The sequence below is a fragment of the Colobus angolensis genome, unplaced genomic scaffold, assembly GCF_000951035.1.
Source record: "Colobus angolensis palliatus isolate OR3802 unplaced genomic scaffold, Cang.pa_1.0 Scaffold336, whole genome shotgun sequence".
NCBI lineage: Eukaryota > Metazoa > Chordata > Mammalia > Primates > Cercopithecidae > Colobus > Colobus angolensis.
In genome coordinates this window covers 834,950-855,147 of record NW_012116666.1, presented here as the reverse complement: position 1 = coordinate 855,147, position 20,198 = coordinate 834,950, and the positions used below count along the sequence as shown (strand labels likewise).

The 20,198-nt window shown below is 45.5% G+C and overlaps 1 protein-coding gene across 1 annotated transcript in view; it reads right to left on the bottom strand.

Annotated features, from left to right (window-relative positions):
• The window catches only part of APMAP (adipocyte plasma membrane associated protein), a 27,751-nt gene extending 17,130 nt beyond the window's left edge, over positions 1-10,621 (bottom strand). Inside the window, exons 1-2 of the mRNA XM_011952180.1 lie at positions 10,237-10,621; positions 1,703-1,819 (exon numbers count right to left, since the gene is read on the bottom strand). Coding sequence (XP_011807570.1) covers positions 1,703-1,819; positions 10,237-10,331 — 212 coding nt within the window. The 5' untranslated portion in view covers positions 10,332-10,621. The remainder of the gene's footprint in view (positions 1-1,702; positions 1,820-10,236) is intronic.
• Positions 10,622-20,198: the final 9,577 nt, after the last annotated feature.

The following is a 20,198-nucleotide window of genomic DNA, read 5'->3' as shown; positions in this document are numbered from 1 at the left end:
GGAGAGAGGTCCCTGTTGGCTGCGACGGTTCCACTGCCAAAAGCTGAGCCCAGGAGAGAGGTCCCTGTTGGCTGTGACAGTTCCACTGCCATTCCGAAAGCTGAGCCCAGGAGAGTGGTCCCTGTTGGCTGTGACGGTTCCATTGCCATTCCGAAAGCTGAGCCCAGGAGAGAGGCCCCTCTTGGCTCCGATAGTTCCACTGCTTCTCTTCCTTTCCTTCCTCATCAGGCTCTTCTACTCAACAGTCAGAACTCACTTTGTACAAACAACTTCCAATCCCCAGTGGGCCCTGCTTCCTTTCAGTGTCTGGCCAGGGCTACATAACCCATTTCCCAGTGCATTTCTTCACCACTCTTTCCACATAAACATTCATCTTTCCTGAGATCAAAGGTCTGCAATCACTGAGACTCCAACCTCTCTCTCTCCAACTCAAAACTCAACCTCAGCCTCCTTTTCCAAGGCCAGCCCCCCAACCCAAGCTTCTAATCCCCGACTGCAGACACAGTTCACTCCCCCACCTTAGCCAACTGGACTATCCAAGAAGGCCCAGGTCAGTTTCTCTTTGGGTAGAATGAGCCATCCTGCTCTGTTGAGAAGGGTTAGAAAGAGAGAAGCCCCTCCCTCAACACATCAGGGGACCGCCCCCCCCCGCCCGCCCGACGCCCCTCCTTTGGCGACAGGATGTCCTCAGGCCTGGCTCAGGCAGAAAAATGCATCTGAGGATCCACTGGCACACTAGGAATTACAGAGCTGACATTCTTGGGGCTGACTAGAGTCCCCAGTCCTTCACCCATTCTCAATCCTAATGAGCAAACTGTATGTTTACAGCACCTTGTGCCTTTACTATTCTAAATCCAACAACAAAAAGTTCACTCAGCTACACATGTCAATCTAAGATCAGAACCGTGTGCTCTACATTCTTAGTGAATTGGATCCAATATAAAGCCTTAATTTTTATGGATAAAACACTATTCAGTTAGTATGTTATATTCACTCTTTAACTACATATGATTCTTATCTGAAGTTTTTCAAGTCTTACATGGACTAACTCATTTAAAATAAGCTTCAGATGGCTTCACTCCATCAGCAGTTGCAAGGGGAACCAGAAAATTACTGAATCAGATGGCACAACCCACCTGCAACTAGGTCAACATGGAAGTCACAGATCGTCACATTGATGAGAGCCTGGCTCTGTACCACTATAGTTATAAACATGAATCTATTTCAGAGGGCCCTACATATACAATACTTTTTTCAAATTATAATGGACTGCGTTACTCATAGATCTCTATTGGTGAAAGGTAACTCAGGAAAAAATGAACACTAATTATAGGTTTTGCAGAAAATCAGTTACTTATAAAATTTAAATGGGTAACTGAAGCTCCATTCGTGTGTATTTTTGCTACTTGAAATGAATTATGGTTGACTGTCTCTAATGATTATTAAGCTTCTCTAATTTTGAATTTTTGTTTTTGGTTTATGCAGTTTTTTTAAAACAATGACAGGGAAAATACCGTGCATATTTCCTGAGTAACATCTAATTCAGCATAAAAACCCAAGTACTAAACAAATCACAAAACTGCGTTTCTCCTAACTTACCTTTCAGATCAGACTGATTTAATTACCCTCCTTTCCTTGGGAATTATTTCAGCCTATTACGTTTTGTCAAGCAATCCCTCCTGAGGACTGCGGGGCAGCCTACCTGAGAGGCTGTGGATCTATAGGAGATTCCAGCAGCATCATGGCTCCAAGCAGGGGAACAGTGAGAGAAACAGCCAGCATCAAGAAGGTCACTCGGAAAACTCTGCCGCTAAAGGAGCTGCCAGAAATAAAAGATACAAAGTCAATCAGCTGAGTCTCAGACAGTGACAAGGTTGGCCAGTCCGAAAGCCCTCTGGGCAGGAGCAGGGACACTCATCCAGTTTCCCCACTGCAAGGTGGCCGACCTCTGGCCTGTGATTAAACTTTAGCACTGTTTGCTAGGATTGGCAAACACACTTTTGTTGTTGTTCTTCTTTTTAATCTTCCAGCTTCCCCTGTGTGGGATACGTTGGATCAGTTACTTTCCAGATCTCGAATCCTCTAGCAGGGTTTTAAAGAAGGCAAACTCAAAGAACTGATGAACACAAAATGTCATGGGGAAAAAGAGTTCTAATGATGTAAATGATACACACTCATCCACAGAAAAGGTGGGTAATTCTCAAAATCTACGATTTCCTGTGGATGGATTCAAAGCAGCAACACTCAGTACTGTGCAGCCCTAAGATTCTCACAGATAAAAGAGACAGCTAAATTATTGAAGGAAATGGAAGCAGAACAACTTCCTGAGGATCCAATTCCCCAATCATTTTTCCCAGCCTACTTTTAAGAATTCAAAAGGAAATCCCAGCTCTTCAACCTAATAGAAGTCTGGCAGATACTGACAGTTATCCACATAGGATCTATAAAATTATAATTCAAAGACACCACTCCTAAACCCTTGGGAAGCTGTGAAAGCTTCCCTGGGAATCCTGGGTGAAGTTTTTGGACAAATGACCAGTAGTGCCTTAAATATCTCTGAACCAATCTTCAAATACAGTATTTCTCACCTGGCAAACAAGTGAAAACATCTGGCCTCTTCCTACTAATAAACCTCATAGGATCATTACTAGCTTACATGAATTGAACTCAAATATACTAAATGCTTGACATTAATATTAACTTAAAACAATTAAAATTATGAGTTCCTAAGGTAGAATTTTTTTCTTCCATCAAAAAAATTAAAGCGTTGATGAAGAAAAAAGTCAAGACTCACACTTAACAAAACAGACTTGATTTAAGTGGGCAGGGTTTGATTTTTGACAGAAGGGTAGTCTTCTGCCACTTAGACGTGTTAAACTCTGTTCCGGATATGGTGTAGAAACATATAGGCCAAGTCCTCTTTCCCAACAACCGGCCAGGGAACTGCAGGCCAGTTTCTCCACTCCAAAACCCACAGTTTCCCCCAGTGTGAAATGGGGTGTTGGGCAGGGTAACTTCCTGAACATGCATGATTCTACAAACGAACAAAGCAGAAAAGAAAATAAATCCCTCTATTTCTACTGGGGTAGGTGGAAATAAGACAAAGGAAAGACCAAGGGGAAGAAGAGGGAGCAGCTTTCACAAAGTGTCCCTCGCATGGACAGCACCTCTGCAGAGCGCTGGGTTCTGCCACCAACCTGAGTGGGCAGGAAACAGAGTCTCCCCAGAGCCTCCAGAAACAAAGCCCTACTGACACCCTGATCTTAACACAGTGAGACCTGCCCAGGACTTCTGACCTACGGAACTATTATATAATAAATTTGTGTTGTTCAGGACACTCATTGTGTGGTAAATTGTTAATGGCAGCCATAAAAATTAACAGTTTTCTAAGTAAACTAGTTTCCAGCACCCTACAAGTGGGGTGCTGCTGTAACAAATATCTAAAAAAATGTGGAAGTAGCTTTAGAATAGAGTTGTGGGTTAAGGAAGGAAGAATTTTGAGGAGCAGCACAGAAAAAGCCTAGACTTCCTTGAACACAGTAGTAAAACTATGGATGTTAAAAGACTCGGCTCGTGAGGTCTCAGAAGGAAGAGAGGAGCATAGCAGGAAAAAAACACCGCCTTGGAGAACACCTAACTGGGCACAAAGACTGTTGGCACTGCTGGGGAGGGGGCGGAAGGATGTCAGGGGCATGGGATTGGAAACTGGAGCAAAGTGGATCCTGTAACACAGTGGTAGAAAGCTTGGCTGAATCATGTCCTGCAGTTATGTGGAAAGCAGAGCTTCTAAACACTGAAACTAGACCCAGGTGAGGACATTTCCAAGCACAGTGATCAAAGCAAGGCCCGGTTACTCCTGCGGCTTCCTCCTCCAGAGCAGAACAGGCCCGAGGGCAGTGTTAACCACTGCCTTCTTCCTTAGGCATTTCCCTTTGCTGATGAGAATTCTGTGTCTATTTTTCTTCTAATAATCTTCCAAAAATGAATTTTGTCCCTAACTTCCTCCTCTTCACTCATAAGGGGTTCAGAGCTCACCCCGTACACCTAAGGCCAGGTAAAATGCCACATAGACAGTCCTTACCCCTTTTATTAGGTGGGAAAGGAGGTGGTCCACGCCCTACAAACCCAAACAAAATGCCACAGACCCAAGCAGGGAGAGGCCAAGAGACCCCAAGTTCCTAGAAGAGGGCAAGTGAGAATGAAGGCAAAAGTCAGGTCAACCTCTCCCTCCCAGTCCTGTCTCCAAACCCCAGGACCAAATAATCTTCTAATGTGACTGACTTATATCAGTCAAGCGTATAAGCACCACAGGCATAAAAATGTCTACAAAGAACAGAACTATGACCTGACACAATGGCAGGCTCAGGCAACCTGAGAGGTCTGTAGCAGGGAAAGGAGTAAGGGCCAGGAAAAGAGGAATGGCAAACAGTCAAAATGAGAGTGTGCCAAGAAATGTGCTTTACGTGGGCAACCAGATGGAACCAGGTCTCTCTCTCTTTCACAAATGAGGGAAGGGGGCAGGGAAAGGCTCAAGCGGCTTTCCCACAGAGAACGCAAGAGCTGAAAAAGCGCGACTGAGAGCCAGATGTGACTCTACGGCTGCGATCACCATTAGAAGCGCTGCCTGCCAAGAGCAAGAGGAGGGAGTGGAGGATGCCCAGACCTAGAGCCCTCAGAGCTGGAGTTTGAAAGCTCTGTGAAAATTCATGGCGATTTGCCTATTCTAGGCATTTCACATAAGCGGAATCATACAATACGTGTCCTTTTGTGACTAGCTTCTTTCATTCAGTGTGGTTTTCTAGGCCCATCTAAGTTGCAGTATGTATATGTACATGGTTCCTTTTACCAGTTGATTATGTATGTATATACAACTTGCTGCCCACTCATCTGATTTTTTGTTTTTTAAATATAAAGACATGGTCTCAGTATGTCAACCAGGCTGGAGACTCCTGGGCTCAAGTGATCCCCCTGTCTCAGCCTCCCAAAGTAGCTAGGACTACAGTTGTGCATCATACCTGGCTAATTATTTTACTTTTTGTAGAAAAAACATCTTGCTACGTTCTCCAGGCTGGTCTTGAACTCCTGGCCTCAGTCTTCCCACCTTAGCCTCCCAAAGTGCACCCTGAAATGAGTAGGCATGAGCAACCACGTCCAGCCCCACTCACCTGTTGAACATTTGTGTGGGAGGGGAAATGAGAGTGATTACTTAATCGGTACAAGGCAAACACCTTGCTTTTATGGGGTGATGAAGTAGTTTTGAAAGCAGAGAGACCTGGTGGTTGCCCAACATTGTGAATACACTAAATATCACTGAACTGTGCCCTTTAAAATGGTTAATTGTATGTTATGTGAATTTCACCTCAACTAAAAAGAAAGGTGACAGTGACAAGAATGTTCTAAACTTAGATTGTGGTAATTACTGCAAAACTGGCCATTATACTAAAAATCACTGATTTGAACATTTTAAGTAGGTTAATTTTATGGTATGTGAATTATATCTCAATAAAGATGTTAAAAAAAAAAAAAAAAAGTCAGTGACTCCACTATGCAAACTGCCACGTCAGTGGCTAGGACACACTTCAACCCAAGTGATTTTCTTTAAGTGACCTAAAGTCTTCCAACACAACAGAAATGAAGTACTTGTACAATAAAGCAGGGCTGGTTACAAGTAAATGACAGAAACGCTTCTGACGGTGTGAATCCCAAAGAGAGACAAGCACACAGAAAGGTGGATGGTGAAGATGTGTGGCTGCCAGCCCTGAGAGCTGCCCTCACTGCAGTCTGGTACTGAGTCCAACAGGGATGTTCCTGTCCTTAAAGGAAGCTGATGCCATCACCCACCCCACTCCCACTAGAGGAGAGTACCTCTAGGGAAGGTGCATTGTGTTTTCACCTTATGACCGTCACTACAAACAGTAACAATCTGGCCAAAGCGCTACTTTGTTTGTCTTTGTCTAACCTGATTCTACCTAAGGCAGATTTTCCTCATCTGTCTTGACTCCAACATTGTGACCTCTACTTTACCACACTGCAGCTTACATTTTTAAAATCTTGATGTGGTAATCTGATTCAGAGCTGGTGGCACCCCATTTAAATATCTGGTTGCCCCTTCACACAATAGTTAAAGTCTCAATTATGTCCCAAACAAAAAGTCCAGCCAGGACTGAAAGCCGGGGCTTACAGCCAGAAAGGAGGCCAAAAGTCCAGAGACAAAGATTTGTGTCCCAGTGCTGGGGGATCTAGCAGTAACACTCTCTTAAAGCTGGAGAAGAATTTAGAGGCCACTCAGGCAACTGTTCCCAAAGGCAGCCAACTTCTGGATGGGTTCCAGAAACCAGAGATTCTGGTTTGGTAGGTGCAGGGCGGGCCTGCAAACTTTTTCATCTGTTGTTCCTCATGTGCAGCTGGACACCACTCACTCTATCCAGCTCCCTTCCCAGTCAAAACTTCACCAACATCTCCCCAACCTCACCCGATCAGCATCCAGCCTCCACTGCAACGTTCTGTGCTCACATAGTAGAAATACTAGCTTAAATTTAAACAAAACTCCTTGAGCAGCACTGTCCAATGGAACTTTCTGCAATGATGGAAATACAATAGCTACTAGCCATGTGTGCTTCCTGAGCACTTGAAAAGGAGTTAGCTTGTTATACAAACGAGGTAAGCCCAGGTCCTGGACCCCTGCTCTGGGTGCCACACTTATTTTAGCCCAAGGTTCATTAACTTTTTGGCAGGCCCTGGTCAGTGTTGCTTTCTGTAAACTCACAGTTAACTACAATTCTTGTCTTTTCTTGGTGTCTGCCTCCCTCTTACTCTTTTTTTAACTTAAATAAAGGACACTGTATCGATCCCTATCCATTTTCACTGACAAAGCACTGCAGGTTCCCAACCTGTGCTGACACATCCAGGAATGCTGGCAACTTATTTCCCAGGTGCAGTCTGAGAAATCAGTTTGTTTGCCCCAATCTCTCGGAAGAGCCTGGAGGGATGCCCATCTCCATGAGGACATCTGCACTCTGAAATTGCCTATACTCTCTAAAGGCAAGAGCACAACCACAGTGATGCAACAGGATTTGACAACTGCTGTTGGCTGGGCCATGATTTACACAATCTTCTGTAGATTCGCCAGCCAATTTGGCAGATTTTGAAGGGTATGCTCTAACTCTCCACACAGGACATCAGGGCCTTGGGTCCTGAACTGAAGTCCCAACAAGCAGACTCCAAGAGATCAAAATTTACCTGTGATTGTTGTGGAAAACCTGACAGCCCCAAATCCATGGAGCCTGAGAAAGTCAAACAGTATCAACCCATCTTTTTTAGTGACAGCATCTTGAATTTGTTCATTTTTCACAATCCTTTAAACTGGGGCTCCTAGATTCATCACTTTATCCTTGAAAAAAAATTAAGAAATCAAGAAACAAGTTTAAAAAGCCATCTGAAAATACACACCTGGGGCAAAGCTGAGACAAACACTCCAGCTGCCTGACTCCTCATGAACTCCTGAATGCCCCATCTGTTTCTCCACACTTCCTCCCTTACTCTTCAGTCTTCAAGAGGAAAAAGGAAAATGGACCTAGCAGAGACTTTTAATTAGACTAAAATCCTTCAGTTTATTGAAAAAGCAGAATTATACGGAATTTAATGTACTGAAATATATTAAATCCTCAATGTATTTATTCTGCATCCCTAAACAGTCATATATGGACATTAAACAGTTCTCTTCCTAGATAGAACTGTGTTCCAAAGAGAAAGGAATAGTTCCACAGAATACAATTAAGTTTCTAAAGCATTTGGGAAATCAATGTCAAATAATAATTATAAGCTTGCACTGGTATGTTAAAGTGCTTAGCTCATCTATGTTCCACACTGAATAAAAGAATTTACCAATCAAATTCTCCATTATATCTTAAATACAGTAATTCAAGAACTTTGGCATAAAATCTTATTTCCAAAGCACAATTTAAAAAATACACTTCTCAATCATTGTTCAGCTACCGGTTCTATCCTTCTTCATTCATTTCTCTTTTGACTCTGTTCTCTGTAACTTCATATAAACTAACTCGCACACACAGACCTCAATGACCTCATCGGCAAAACACAGCAAACACCCACTTTTCACGCCAAGACTTGGGAGACCAGCCAACATATTGCTAGGGGTCCCTACCACTGCTAAAATCTATGTCTTAGTTCTGTCAGTTTAGTAACATGTCTTTCAAGGCTTCCTTTATTCTATTTAGCACATCTAAAGTGCTAAAGTTTATTCTAACAGTTCCGTGTTTTTACTTCTGAATTTAGATTCCTTTACTTCACCCACTATACACAGGCCTTCCTGGCTTCTGTTGAACCCTCGACTTTTAAGGTAATCAAGAAATACACGAACTACTAGAAATGACCACAAAAGAAATGAAAAATACAGGAGAGCTGCAGAAGAAAAACAAGAAAAACAGTTACATATTACAATAATAACTGCAGAAAGGAAGGGTGGTGACAAGACCTCACTTTGAAAGAGATCATTACAGATACACAGAAAAGGGATAAACAAGGACAAACACAGGGAAACAGCAACAATGTTCATGGACAGGGAAGTCAAGGAAATAACTAAACACAAATGTACAAGGCACACTGGAAAAGATCAAGCAGTAAATGATGACTTTAGAATCAGATTTACTTAGTCATTAAGGAAGAAATCCCCACAGAGAACCTGAAAAAAACAATTGAGTCTACCGCTCTGCCCTGGGGCCAGAGGTGGGAGCCAGCAGACTTGAGAGTTGGGACCACCTAACCAGTGCTCTCAGGGGCTGTATGCCCTGGTTTTCAACGCACAGTACCTAATGACAAACTCAGGCCATTGCTCTTTCATTTCTCAGATAAAAATGACTTGTTTTCAAGATTTCCGTAGGACAGTGTTGCCAATTCTTGCATGTCCATTCTAAATGGCTCCTCAACCATCAACAGATGATTCATTCACAGTAAGTAGGGTGACCAAATTGTCCCAGTTTGCCCGGGTTTAGCACTTAAAGTTCTACATCCTGGGAAACCCCAGTCCAGGGCAACCCAGGATGGTTGGTCAGGATATATGGGAGCATCTTCCCGATCTTTTCACTGGCCCAAGGGGTCAACTATCACCGCAAAGTCTTCTCTCTAAATTGCCTCTCTAGAACCTAAATGCTCCTCCCTGCCATCGTTCTCCTTTAAATGTGTTCCTCTCATCATCAGTCAATAAACTCAGTCTACAGGGGCAAAAACTGCCTCTCATTCATATGTACCCCACCACCTCTTGGCACACTACTGAACAAATATTTCCAGTACTTCTATCAAATATGTGTCAATCTGTTCCACAGCTTCAAGCTTGGTCTATGGGGCCTCTTGATTCTCCCTGAAACTTAAAACTTACGAAATTCAGGACACATAATTGAAAAGTAAATTTTAAGTATCTTACATTGAAATCTGTATTTGGGGATCATGATTCAGTTTTTAGCTAACAAAACATAGCATTCTTATATTCTAGAAGATGGTAGAGGAAGCTAAAGGACAAAACCTGGTATTTCTGAGGTGTCAACAACTACAGTTTCCTATGTTTCTCCATCACTATCGGGAAAAACCGCAAGGCTGAATTCTCACAACAATTGCCTACAATGTCACTTCTGTTCTCCACTCTTTCCAAGAATCGCGGTGAGGACCGGTCACGCAGCGTGAGGGGGGCAGGTGCAGAAGAGCAAGTGTAAAAGCCATCTCTTCGCCGGATAACGAGGCAGGACCCCAGCATCTCGTGGGACCTCCTCCCGTCGAGAAAGTGCGAGCGGGGGACCAGGAAGACGCAAGACACTGGCCAGGTAGCTGTGCCCAGGGGGATCAGATGAGCCAAAGGAATGACAGCGCGAGGGGAGCGATGGAAAGGCGAGGAAGCAACCGCGCTGCAGGGTGGGGCAGGAGTGAGAGGAGGGAAGGCGCAGGACGGCGCGAGACGGTCTCGGGTCCCGGAGAGCCGAGGATAACGCGGCGACTGGGCGCTGGGTGCACCCGAACCTCAAAGATCTGGCAGGTACATCCGCCTTGTCGGAGTCTGCTCCCTCCTCAGAAAAATGAGTTTTTCTTGGGGATGAAACGAGAGGGCTCGGACAAGGCGCTCTGCACCACATCCCCAGGTTACTGTTACTGCCGGCGCCGCTGTCCAGGAGGATCGCCCTCCACTCCTCGCTGCCCGGCTCCAGCGCCCGGTCTGGGAGTCCGGCCTACCTGCCGTCCTTAGCCTCCGGGGCCTGGCCATCATCGTCCGTGACGACCTGCGGCCGCAGAGGCCGGCGCTGTCGCAGCCCGTCCGCCTCGCTCATGGTACGAGCGCCAGCCTCCCCAGCAGCCACTACCCCACAGTGAGCAGCAACGGCTCACGCTCCAGGACCGCCCTCCCCGGCGCGCGGAAATGACGTTGCGCCCAGGGACCAATCCGCAGCGTTGTCCCGCCCCTTCCGGCCTCATGGGCGGGCGGTCTGCAGCGCCTCGCTCTTCGGCGCTCGGAGGCGAATTTTGAGCGTCCGGGAGCGGCGCTCGGAAATCGCTGAGAGCGAGCACTGGGAGCTGCCAAGGTCCCCGCCCGTCTCGGATTCCGGGGCCCAGAACACGAGTGGTTCCACCTCGGGCTCGCCTAGCCCAGTCCCTGCGCATGCCGCCTTCGTCTTATGTTTCTGAGGACGGGAATGCTCATGACGCACTTGGGAATTGCTGGCCGGAGATGTTGGCCACTTTTATCGTTAGAGAGGATGGCGCTGTTTATGAAATGTCAGCGACCCTGCTCTTACGGGCAGCGTCAAAAATAATGCATTCACACCCTTGGAACGAAGTCACCTCTGCCTGAAAATTACATCCTTCCCCGACTCATCCCGGTTAAGGGGAAAACTTGGGCCAGAAAATGTTTCCCTCTGGTTAAGGCCAGATGTTGAGTGTTAAATCTTTTTGTGACCGTTACCACAGACATTTGATAAAGTTTATTAAGTTTTGATAAAGTATATTAAGGATTACCCTTAAGCAAAGGCCAGGTAGAAGTAGAAATTATCACTAACAAAGTTTAAGAAAGCATAGAGTGGCAGCGTTCTTTCAACAGTATTGCAGTGAACCAGAAATGTTCCCAGGTGCTGGGAGATGATGGTGGGCAAATCACAGACAAGGCCCCCTCCTGATGGAAATTAAGCTAGTGGGAAAGATGACTTTAATCAGATCATCGTCATAAAATAGACATGTAAAATTATCAAACGTAATAATTGCTTCAAAGGGGAAGAATTGGATCTTGTGAGAGCATTTGACAGGCAAAGGGATTGAAAGAGAAATCGAATCTGGAGGAAGTGACAGGGAGTGTTTCCAGGCAGAAGAAATCAAAGCCTGTTACCAATGGCACGAAGAATCATGTCTGGAAAAGCCACGTTCAAAATGCAGTGTTACTAACAGAAATAATTTACTCTTGGAGGCTTTCCTGATAGAAACATGCCATTACCTTTTTAAGTGCTAGATGGCACTAGAATTCCGTGTGAATGTTTTTTATTCATTCAAAGAGCTGAAGAAGCAGCTTGAGGGAAGTGGAGAGCTGTGCAAATCCAGTTCTCCAGAGGTCCCAGGTAATAATTCAAGTCTCGGCAACATTTTACATCATTCTGTGTCATTGAGAATAGCCAGTACAGCCATTAAATCAGGGATAGTGTTAACAAAGTGCTGTATGGCCTGACGCCTTCCTGCCTGTCTGGACTGTACCTCTTGCTCCGCAACCCCCATTTCAGACACTCAGGATGACTTACCATGTCTAATCTCATGCCTGGCTGCCTTGTCCTTGAGGTTCCTTCTTCCTGTGATACACTCTTCTTCACTTCCACTTGGCCAATTATGTTTATCATTCAGGACCCACTTCAAGTATCCTTGCTGAAAATTCTTCTCCCGATTTCCCAAGCAGAACATCTTCCTCTTTGTCTTCAAGGCACTTTAAACATGCCCCAGCCATAACATTTGAACCCATTGTATTGGAGCTATTTGTGTTCCATGCCCAGTGTTAAAGCCCACGCACTGCAAGCAACCAGGGACACATTCATAAGAAAAATAATGGCAGTAGGTTGGGTTTACTGAACTTGCTGCAACAAAGAAATGCACCAGAGGACCTGTGAGGCTCCCCAAAATGAGGGAGTCATGGGAGATTCCTTGTGGGGTTTGGGGGCTGGAGTTAGTCCATAGATAGTCTTGCTGGGGATTGGTCAGAATCCGTTAACAAGGGGAGTCACTGGAGGAACCAGCGACCTTATCTCTGGGATATGTAAGTCCATTCGGAGTTACCAGGAGGTCAGCTCATGGCCGTATCATGAAGCACGTAGGTAGTTGGTGTTACAGTGGTCTGAGCTAGATCATTTGTGCTGCATAGCACAGGTTCAGTACAGTTTTTCTGTTTTCAAGTGATGGTGAAGCCTGCTTTGATTGTTGTATTTGTTTCAGTTTCAGTTCTCCCACCCCACCTTCCAACCCAGCTGCCAACCAGACCGACTTTGTTTCTCATCGTACTGAAGCCAGTTATTGGAGTGGGACCACCATGATTAATTTGATCAGGTTTCTCAGCGCCACCTATATTTTGGGCTAGATAATTCTTTGTTAGGAGGTGGAGGGCGGCGTGTCCTGTGCGCTGGTGTTTCAGCAGCATCTCTGGGCTGCCACCACTAGATGGCAGTAGTATCCCACCTAGTCGTGATGATAAACGATGTTGCCAGACATTGTGACTGATACCCCCTGGAGGACAAAACAGCCCTTGGTTGAGAAGCACTAGGTTAGACCAACCAGAATCCACACCCAACCCTGGCATTGGGGATGAGGCTCACTTCCATTGGAACACAGGCCCACGTGGAGGGCATTTATTTCAACAAAAGCAGGCTCTGCCAGCATAGAAGAAGAAGCGCATGATGCTGGCAGGGAGCCACAGTGTGCCTCGCAGCTCAAACCAGAAGCAAACCCTACTTCTAGTCCAGTGCTTTTTCCCAGTCCCATGCTGTTTCAACTCCTTCCACAGAGATCTCCTGAAAGCCTGCCAGGTGCCAAGTGTGGTGACAAAACAAGGGTGAAATACAGTGAGCCAGCCTGCACAGGCGTTATCATCTAGGAGGGGGGAGAGGAAGTGTAACGAATGACCACTATAAAGCACTGCTGCAGAAGAGCCACCACATGCCTTGGGCTGCGAGGAGGAACAAGTGCCATTAGATGGGACTGACCAGAGATGGCTTCTTGGAGGAAGGGGATTTGCACCAGGACTTAGATTAATAAGATTATAATTGGGGGATTAGGGTGATAGAGGAGGACAAGAAATAGGCTAAGAGGGAAGAATGTGGTGCCCAGGGATTGTTAAACAAGGGGGCGATGATCAGGGATGGACATCAGGGTTACTGAGTGATCAAGAAAGAATAGCCTCAAATATATACACCTGTTATGTACCCACGAAAACAGAAAATAAAAATAAATTTGTTAACAAAGAAAGAATAGTCTGAAAAGGGCAAAGCAGGGTGGGAAGTAGCTGAGCCCCTTCTTGCCCACAAGTCCAGGAGAGCACAGAAGACACTGCCAACTCAGAAAAGGGTTGCAAGGGAAGTTGTTCTGTCGTGGTGGGAAGCTCTGGTTTTAATTCCGGTGGGACAGTGGAGACAGTAAAGTTAGGCAATGTGGACTAGTTTGTTCACCGCAGGAAAAGCACCTTAGAGATCATGCAGCTACCGGAAACAGACATCCGCCAAAACTGGCAGAGGATGAGGGAGGGATACATTGGAAGGATGTGGGGATACCTTATAGAACTCAGACTCAGAAAGTACAGCCAGGCCTCACAGGGACTGGAACAAAGACCTGGGAACACAGGGGCAGAGTCACCCTCCGCTTCCTAGTGCCTCACAGTGTCCTGTCTCTGCACCCCTCCGTGCTCACATGGCACACCCTGCTGGGATGGCCCCTTCTTCTCTTTTGCTGCCCTCCCCTGGAGAGCTGGAAAAGAGCAGTGTTACTCATCCAGTTGTCAAAGCTAACACAGCCATAGGCAGTGTTTTGGCACAAGATAAAAACAGAAATATAGAGATTATTTTGACCTTTAGGAAAGTTTTTGCATTTCTGATAAAAGGGACAAATGGGGCTAGCCCTGCCCCTTCTTCTGCCTGGAACCCAAGAGTTAAGCATGGAGCAGCAGCATCTTAAGACCACAGGAATACACCTTAATGTCTAAGAAACACACCCAGAAGAGCCTAGGTCCTTAATGGTGCCCCTGAGCTGTTCACCAGAGCCAGCAACCACCTACCTCTGGGCTGCCTGTCACATGAGAGAAACAGTCCTTTATGCATTGAGGCAGCTGTCAGGGGAGCAATTTGCACTGCCCCTCAGGGCCAACAGGCTAGCATTTGCTGCCTGGACATGTCCATGGTAAAAAAAAAAAAAAAAAAAAGCATCACCTAAGCCCAGCTCTCCCTGGCTCTCCCATTTCAAGTATCCCATACCAACTAATTATGGTCTCCTTCTCCAAGTCTAGATTCCTGGACTGAGGATCTGATGTTCCCAACTTTGGTGAGGCTGATGATCCATGTGAGAGGACAAGACCCCGTGGTCCATTGACCATTCCATGGGAACAATACAGCAGCCTCGCTGTTGTAGGCAGAAGGGCAGGACAGGCTCACTGAATGCATGGTCACCCCATGAGAAGCAGGGAGGAGCAGAGGTGAGCATTGAAAAGAGGCTGGCCAGGAAAATTGCCCTAATTGCCTACGAGGAGGATTCTTAAGGTTGACCTAGACTTGGCAGGAAAAGTGCTCAGGAGGAAAGACGTTCACCAGTCACCTCCACCATGGGCGTGGACATTCCTGTCTGTTGTTGAAAAGTGAATGGTCAGCCCCTTTGTTCCCTTTGGAATCTTAACACTGACATTTCATGGTTAGCAGAGATCACTCATTAATCATGTTTTATTATATCCAGAAACCATCTCCTGAGAGTTATTATACTTGATCCTTGAACAACATGGGTTTGAACTACACAGGTGCACTCATAGAAGAATGTTTTTTCAATAAAAGTTACACCTGCCTCCCCTTCCACCTCCTCCACCTCTTCTGCCTCTGCCACCCCTGAGACAGCAACAACGCCTCCCCTTCCTCCTCCCCCCAGGCTACTCAGTGTGAAGACAATGAAGATGAAGACCGTCATGATGATCCACTTCCCCTTCATGAATAGTAAAAATATTTTATCTTCCTTATGATTTTGAATGGCATTTTCTTTTCTCTAGCCTAGTTTACTGTAAGAATACAGCATATAATACTTAGGACATACAAAATATGTGTTAATCCAATGTTTACAGCTGTCAGTAAGGCTTCCGGCCAACAGTAGGCTATTCATAGTTAAGTTTTGGGGGAGTCAAATGTTACATGTGGATTTTCAGCTGGACTGGGGGTTGGCACCCCCAACCTCCGCTTTGTTCTAGGGTCAACTGTAATCATTTTCATTTTGATAATTCCTGTCCTGCTTTTTTTCTGATGGTTGAAAAAACTTATGCATATTTGTAAGAGTTCAATGTTTCTTTGGCTCTCAGTAATGAAGAGATGTGTTGTTTGGGTGAGGTAATGTCTTTCTTTAGGAAGGGAATTGGCCCAATGTGTTTGTTCTTTCAGAAGGCTGTGTGGCAAAAGTTTGGATCTATAGGAATAGAGAGACTAAAAAAGCTAAGATTACCCAAACTGGTGGCTCTTACCAGAAAAGTTCCACCCTGTTGCAAAAGAAGTTGGCAATGTCTCAAAAGTTTTCCAAACTCAGGTGCTTACTGGTAACCTCTTAGGGTATGGGACACCCAGATCTCTTCTGTCTTCTACTTCTGGGCTTGTTTAAGGTAGGCTTCTTGCCCTCTGGCTTGTCACCTCCATGGCCAGGGGTGACTCCCTGTGGTCCAGTTCCATGGGCACTAACCAACAGCTTGTCTTGTATCTGGAATAAAGACTGGCACAGGTGGGAGCCTCAGTTTCGTGATTAGCAACAGCCACCGGAACAGAACCAAGTGCAAACTCAGGCACCCACATGTGGCAAGTTTGGGGGGTAATGGCATTCCTGTAGCATGGCTGATAGGGAGAAAGTTGACAGGCAGGCCTCCACTCTCCCATGGCCTTAGAGGGAGAAGAGGCAGATGGACAACTGAACAAAAGCATGACTCTTCTCCCCTAGACAGAAAAACTGAGCCTATCTTCTCTGTTTCTTCCCTTTCTGCCCTCCAGAGAGCAGGGTGGGTGAGGACCCCCTCATTTCCTCACTCTGATGCTTGTGAACCAAGGCAGCAGGAAGGAGTGCTTTCGTGTCCCACATAGGGCATGCCTTCTTCATAGGTCTGCCCTGTGCCTTCATAGCAGTTCATTCCCCTCCCGCCACTGCAGAACTCCAGAGCCTGGGCCAGCGCCTTTGTCCCCTGCCTCTCTCCACCAGGCCAAAGCTCTGTCTGTCCCACACATCAGCTAGGTCAGTGTGACATCTGTTCACTCTTCATTCTACAGATATCACTGCGCACTTGCACATGCTGGGCACTGCTATAGGCACTGGGGATTAGGATGGTGTTATTTGCCATGTTTATCAGCATGTGACTACAGACGCAAGCTCTGAACACCCTCACTTTCACTTCAGTAAGTGCCACAGAGCTCCTAAGTCTTTATAGGGAAGCAAATCTGGAACCCAAGTCGTTTATGATCTCACAGGAGGAAGGTCTGTTGAACTCAGTAACTGACTTTAAGCATTTGTGCTTTCTCAGGGGCCAAGTTTCTCGCTCCACTCTTTGTTTACATGCACACATCAGAGAGGCAACCCTAAGGAGACAAATACCTTCTCCTTCCCTTCCCACAGCTCAGGTCCTGCTTCTCCAGTTTCCTTCCTCTGAGTTCCCTATGCCAGGAGGCCATGACAGTGTTGGGCTCCATAATGAGAGTGTGGGCACCTTCACAATGGCAGCAGCTGGACTCAGAGGCATTCTACGGAAGGGAAGAGGAGCTGTGTATGCCAGGCAGCAGCGGCAAAGGCTTCAACTGGGCATCATGAATTGTGGCTGTGCTTGATTGTGTCACCCCAGAGGGGCTGAACTTTAAGACAGTGGCTCTCAACTTTGGCTGCATGTTGGAGTCATCTGGAAAGATGCTTGCGTGCCACCCCAGAAATTCTGGTATCACTGGTCTGGGGTACAGCTTGTGCATTGGGAGTTTTACAATACTTTTAAAAACTAAATTTGAAATAGACTAGCACTTTAAAAGCAAATAGGAAATAGAGAGATACATACAGCATTCCAATTTGGGGAACCTGAGTCCAGTGTCTCTAAGACTGGAGACCTTGGAGAATCACTGCCGCCACCACTTTGCACTGGGGACCTGAGGGACTGCCCGCCTGCAGGAGACACCTGAGAGGCAGCTCTGGGCTGAGAGGGGCTGCAGAGATGCAGGTGAGATGCTGACCAAACACCCCTTTCCTCTGCTGGGCTGGGACTCTGCAAGGCTGTGATTTAGCCATGGGGACACAGATTATGATCAGGAATGGGTGGGGGTGGCATCTGAAATGCTGATGTTTTGTATCATGACCTTGAAGGGGGTTACCTGGGTTTTGTTTTATATCAGCTTGTTAAGCTATATATTTATGTACACTTTTCTGAATAAGCTTGTACACTTGTACACTTTTCTATATAAGTTTGTTATATTCCATCCCCTCCCCAAAAGTCTAAAAAATAAAACAAAAACAAAAAACCTATTACCTAGCTTGAAAGTTTTCTCTATCAGGTCCCTATCTTAAGTTGAAATAGAACTTCGGCTTGGTCAGTGATCTCCAAACACTGGTTGACGGGACCACGGCCTGGCCAACTGTGCAAAACACATGAGGAGTTGTTAGAATTTACAGATTTGAGACCCCAGCCTCCCGAGAGTGGAAGGAGTTGAAACAGTATGGGACTGGGAAAAAGCACTGGACTAGAAGCAGGATTTGCTTCTGGTTTGAGCTGTGAGGCACACTGTGGGCTGCCTGCCAGCATCATGTGCCTCTTCTAACATGCTGGCAGAACCTGTTTTTGTTGAGATAAATGCCCTCCACGTGGGCCAGTGTTCCAATGGAAGTGAGCCTCATCCCCAGTGCCAGGGTTGGGAGTGGGTTCTGGTTGGTCTAACTCAGTGCTTCCCAACCAAGGGCCATTTTGTCTACCAAGGGACATTTGTCAATGTCTGGCAACAATTTTTATGATCACAACAAGGTAGGATGCTACTGGCATCTCTGGGGGGAAGGCCAGAGATGCCGCTAAACATCAGTGGAACATTATGCAATATTTTCCATTTAGATGATGACTAATTAGATAGTTGAGACTCACACTCCCAAAGGGGACAACAATGAACAAAATATTTAAAGCATTTGCTTGAAGAAATCAGAGAGCCTGAAACTGGTGAGGAATTGCTGGAGCAGGATCCTGGAACAACAAAGACCCAGAATGATGAGCCTGATATGTAACCACTTTTGTTTTTTTATACAAGGTCTTACTCTGTTGCCCAGGCTGGAGTGCAGTGGCACAATCAGGGCTCACTGCAGCCTCAGCCTCCCAGGTTCAAATGATCCTTCTGCCTCAGCCCTCTGAGTAGCTGGGACTGCAGGCATGCACCACCATGCCCAGCTAATTTTTTTTTTTAATTTTAGTAGAGATGTTTAGTAGAGGTCTGTGTTGCTCAGGCTGGTCTTGAACTCCTGAGCTCAACCAGTCCTCCTGCCTCGGCCTCCCAAAGTGCTGGAATTACAGGTATAAGCCACCACACCTGGCCTTGTAGCCATTTCTCCCCTGGGTGTGTATGCTGCTTCCACAGGAGAAAGCTGAGATGCCAAGTAGTATTTCTTTTTTTCTTTCTTTCTTTGTATTTTTTTTTAATTTAAGTTCTAGGGTACGTGTGCACAACATGCAGGTTTGTTACATATGTATACATGTGCCATGTTGGTGTGCTGTACCCATTAACTTGTCATTTACATTAGGTATATCTCCTAATGCTATCCCTCCCCTGACCCCACGACAGGCCTTGGTGTGTGATGTTCCCCTTCCTGTGTCCAAGTGTTCTCATTGTTCAATTCCCACCTATGAGTGAGAACATGCGGTGTTTGGTTTTCTGTCTTTGTGATAATTTGCTGAGAATGATGGTTTCCAGCTTCATCCAGGTCCCTACAGAAGACATGAACTCATCCTTTTTTATGGCTGCATAGTATTCCATGGTGTATATGTGCCAAATTTTCTTAATCCAGTCTGTCATTGATGGGCATTTGGATTGGTTCGAAGTCTTTGTTATTGTGAACAGTCCCGCAATAAACATATGTGTGCATGTGTCTTTATAGCAGCATGATTTATAGTCTGTTGGGTATATGCCCAGTAATGGGATGGCTGGGTCAAATGGTATTTCTAGTTCTAGATACTTGAGGAATCACCACACTGTCTTCCACAATGGTTGAACTAGTTTACAGTCCTACCAACAGTGTAAAAGTATTCCTATTTCTCCACATCCTCTCCAGCATCTATTGTTTCCTGACTTTTTAATGGTTGCCAGTCTAACTGATGTGAGATGGTATCTTATTGTGGTTTTGATTTGCATTTCTCTGATAGCGAGTGATGATGAGCATTTTTTCATGTGTCTGTTGGCTGCATAAATGTCTTCTTTTGAGAAGTGTCTGTTCATATCCTTTGCCCACTTTTTGATGGGGTTGTTTGATTTTTTCTTGTAAATTTGTTTAAGTTCTTTGTAGATTCTGGATATTAGCCCTTTGTCAGATAGGTAGTTTGTAAAAATTTTCTCCCATTCTGTAGGTTGCCTGTTCACTCTGACGGTAGTTTCTTTTGCTGTGCAGAAGCTCTTTAGTTTAATTAGATCCCATTTGTCAATTTTGGCTCTTGTTGCCATTGCTTTTGGTGTTTTAGTCATGAAGTCCTTGCCCATGCCTATGGCCTGAATGATATTGCCTAGGTTTTCTTCTAGGGTTTTTATGGTTTTAGATCTAACATTTAAGTCTTTAATCCCTCTTGAATTAATTTTTGTATAAGGTGTAAGGAAGGGATCCAGTTTCAGCTTTCTACATATGGCTAGCCAGTTTTCCCAGCATCATTTATTAAATAGGGACTCCTTTCCCCATTGCTTGTTTTTGTCAAGTTTGTCAAAGATCAGATGGTTGTAGATGTGTGGTATTAT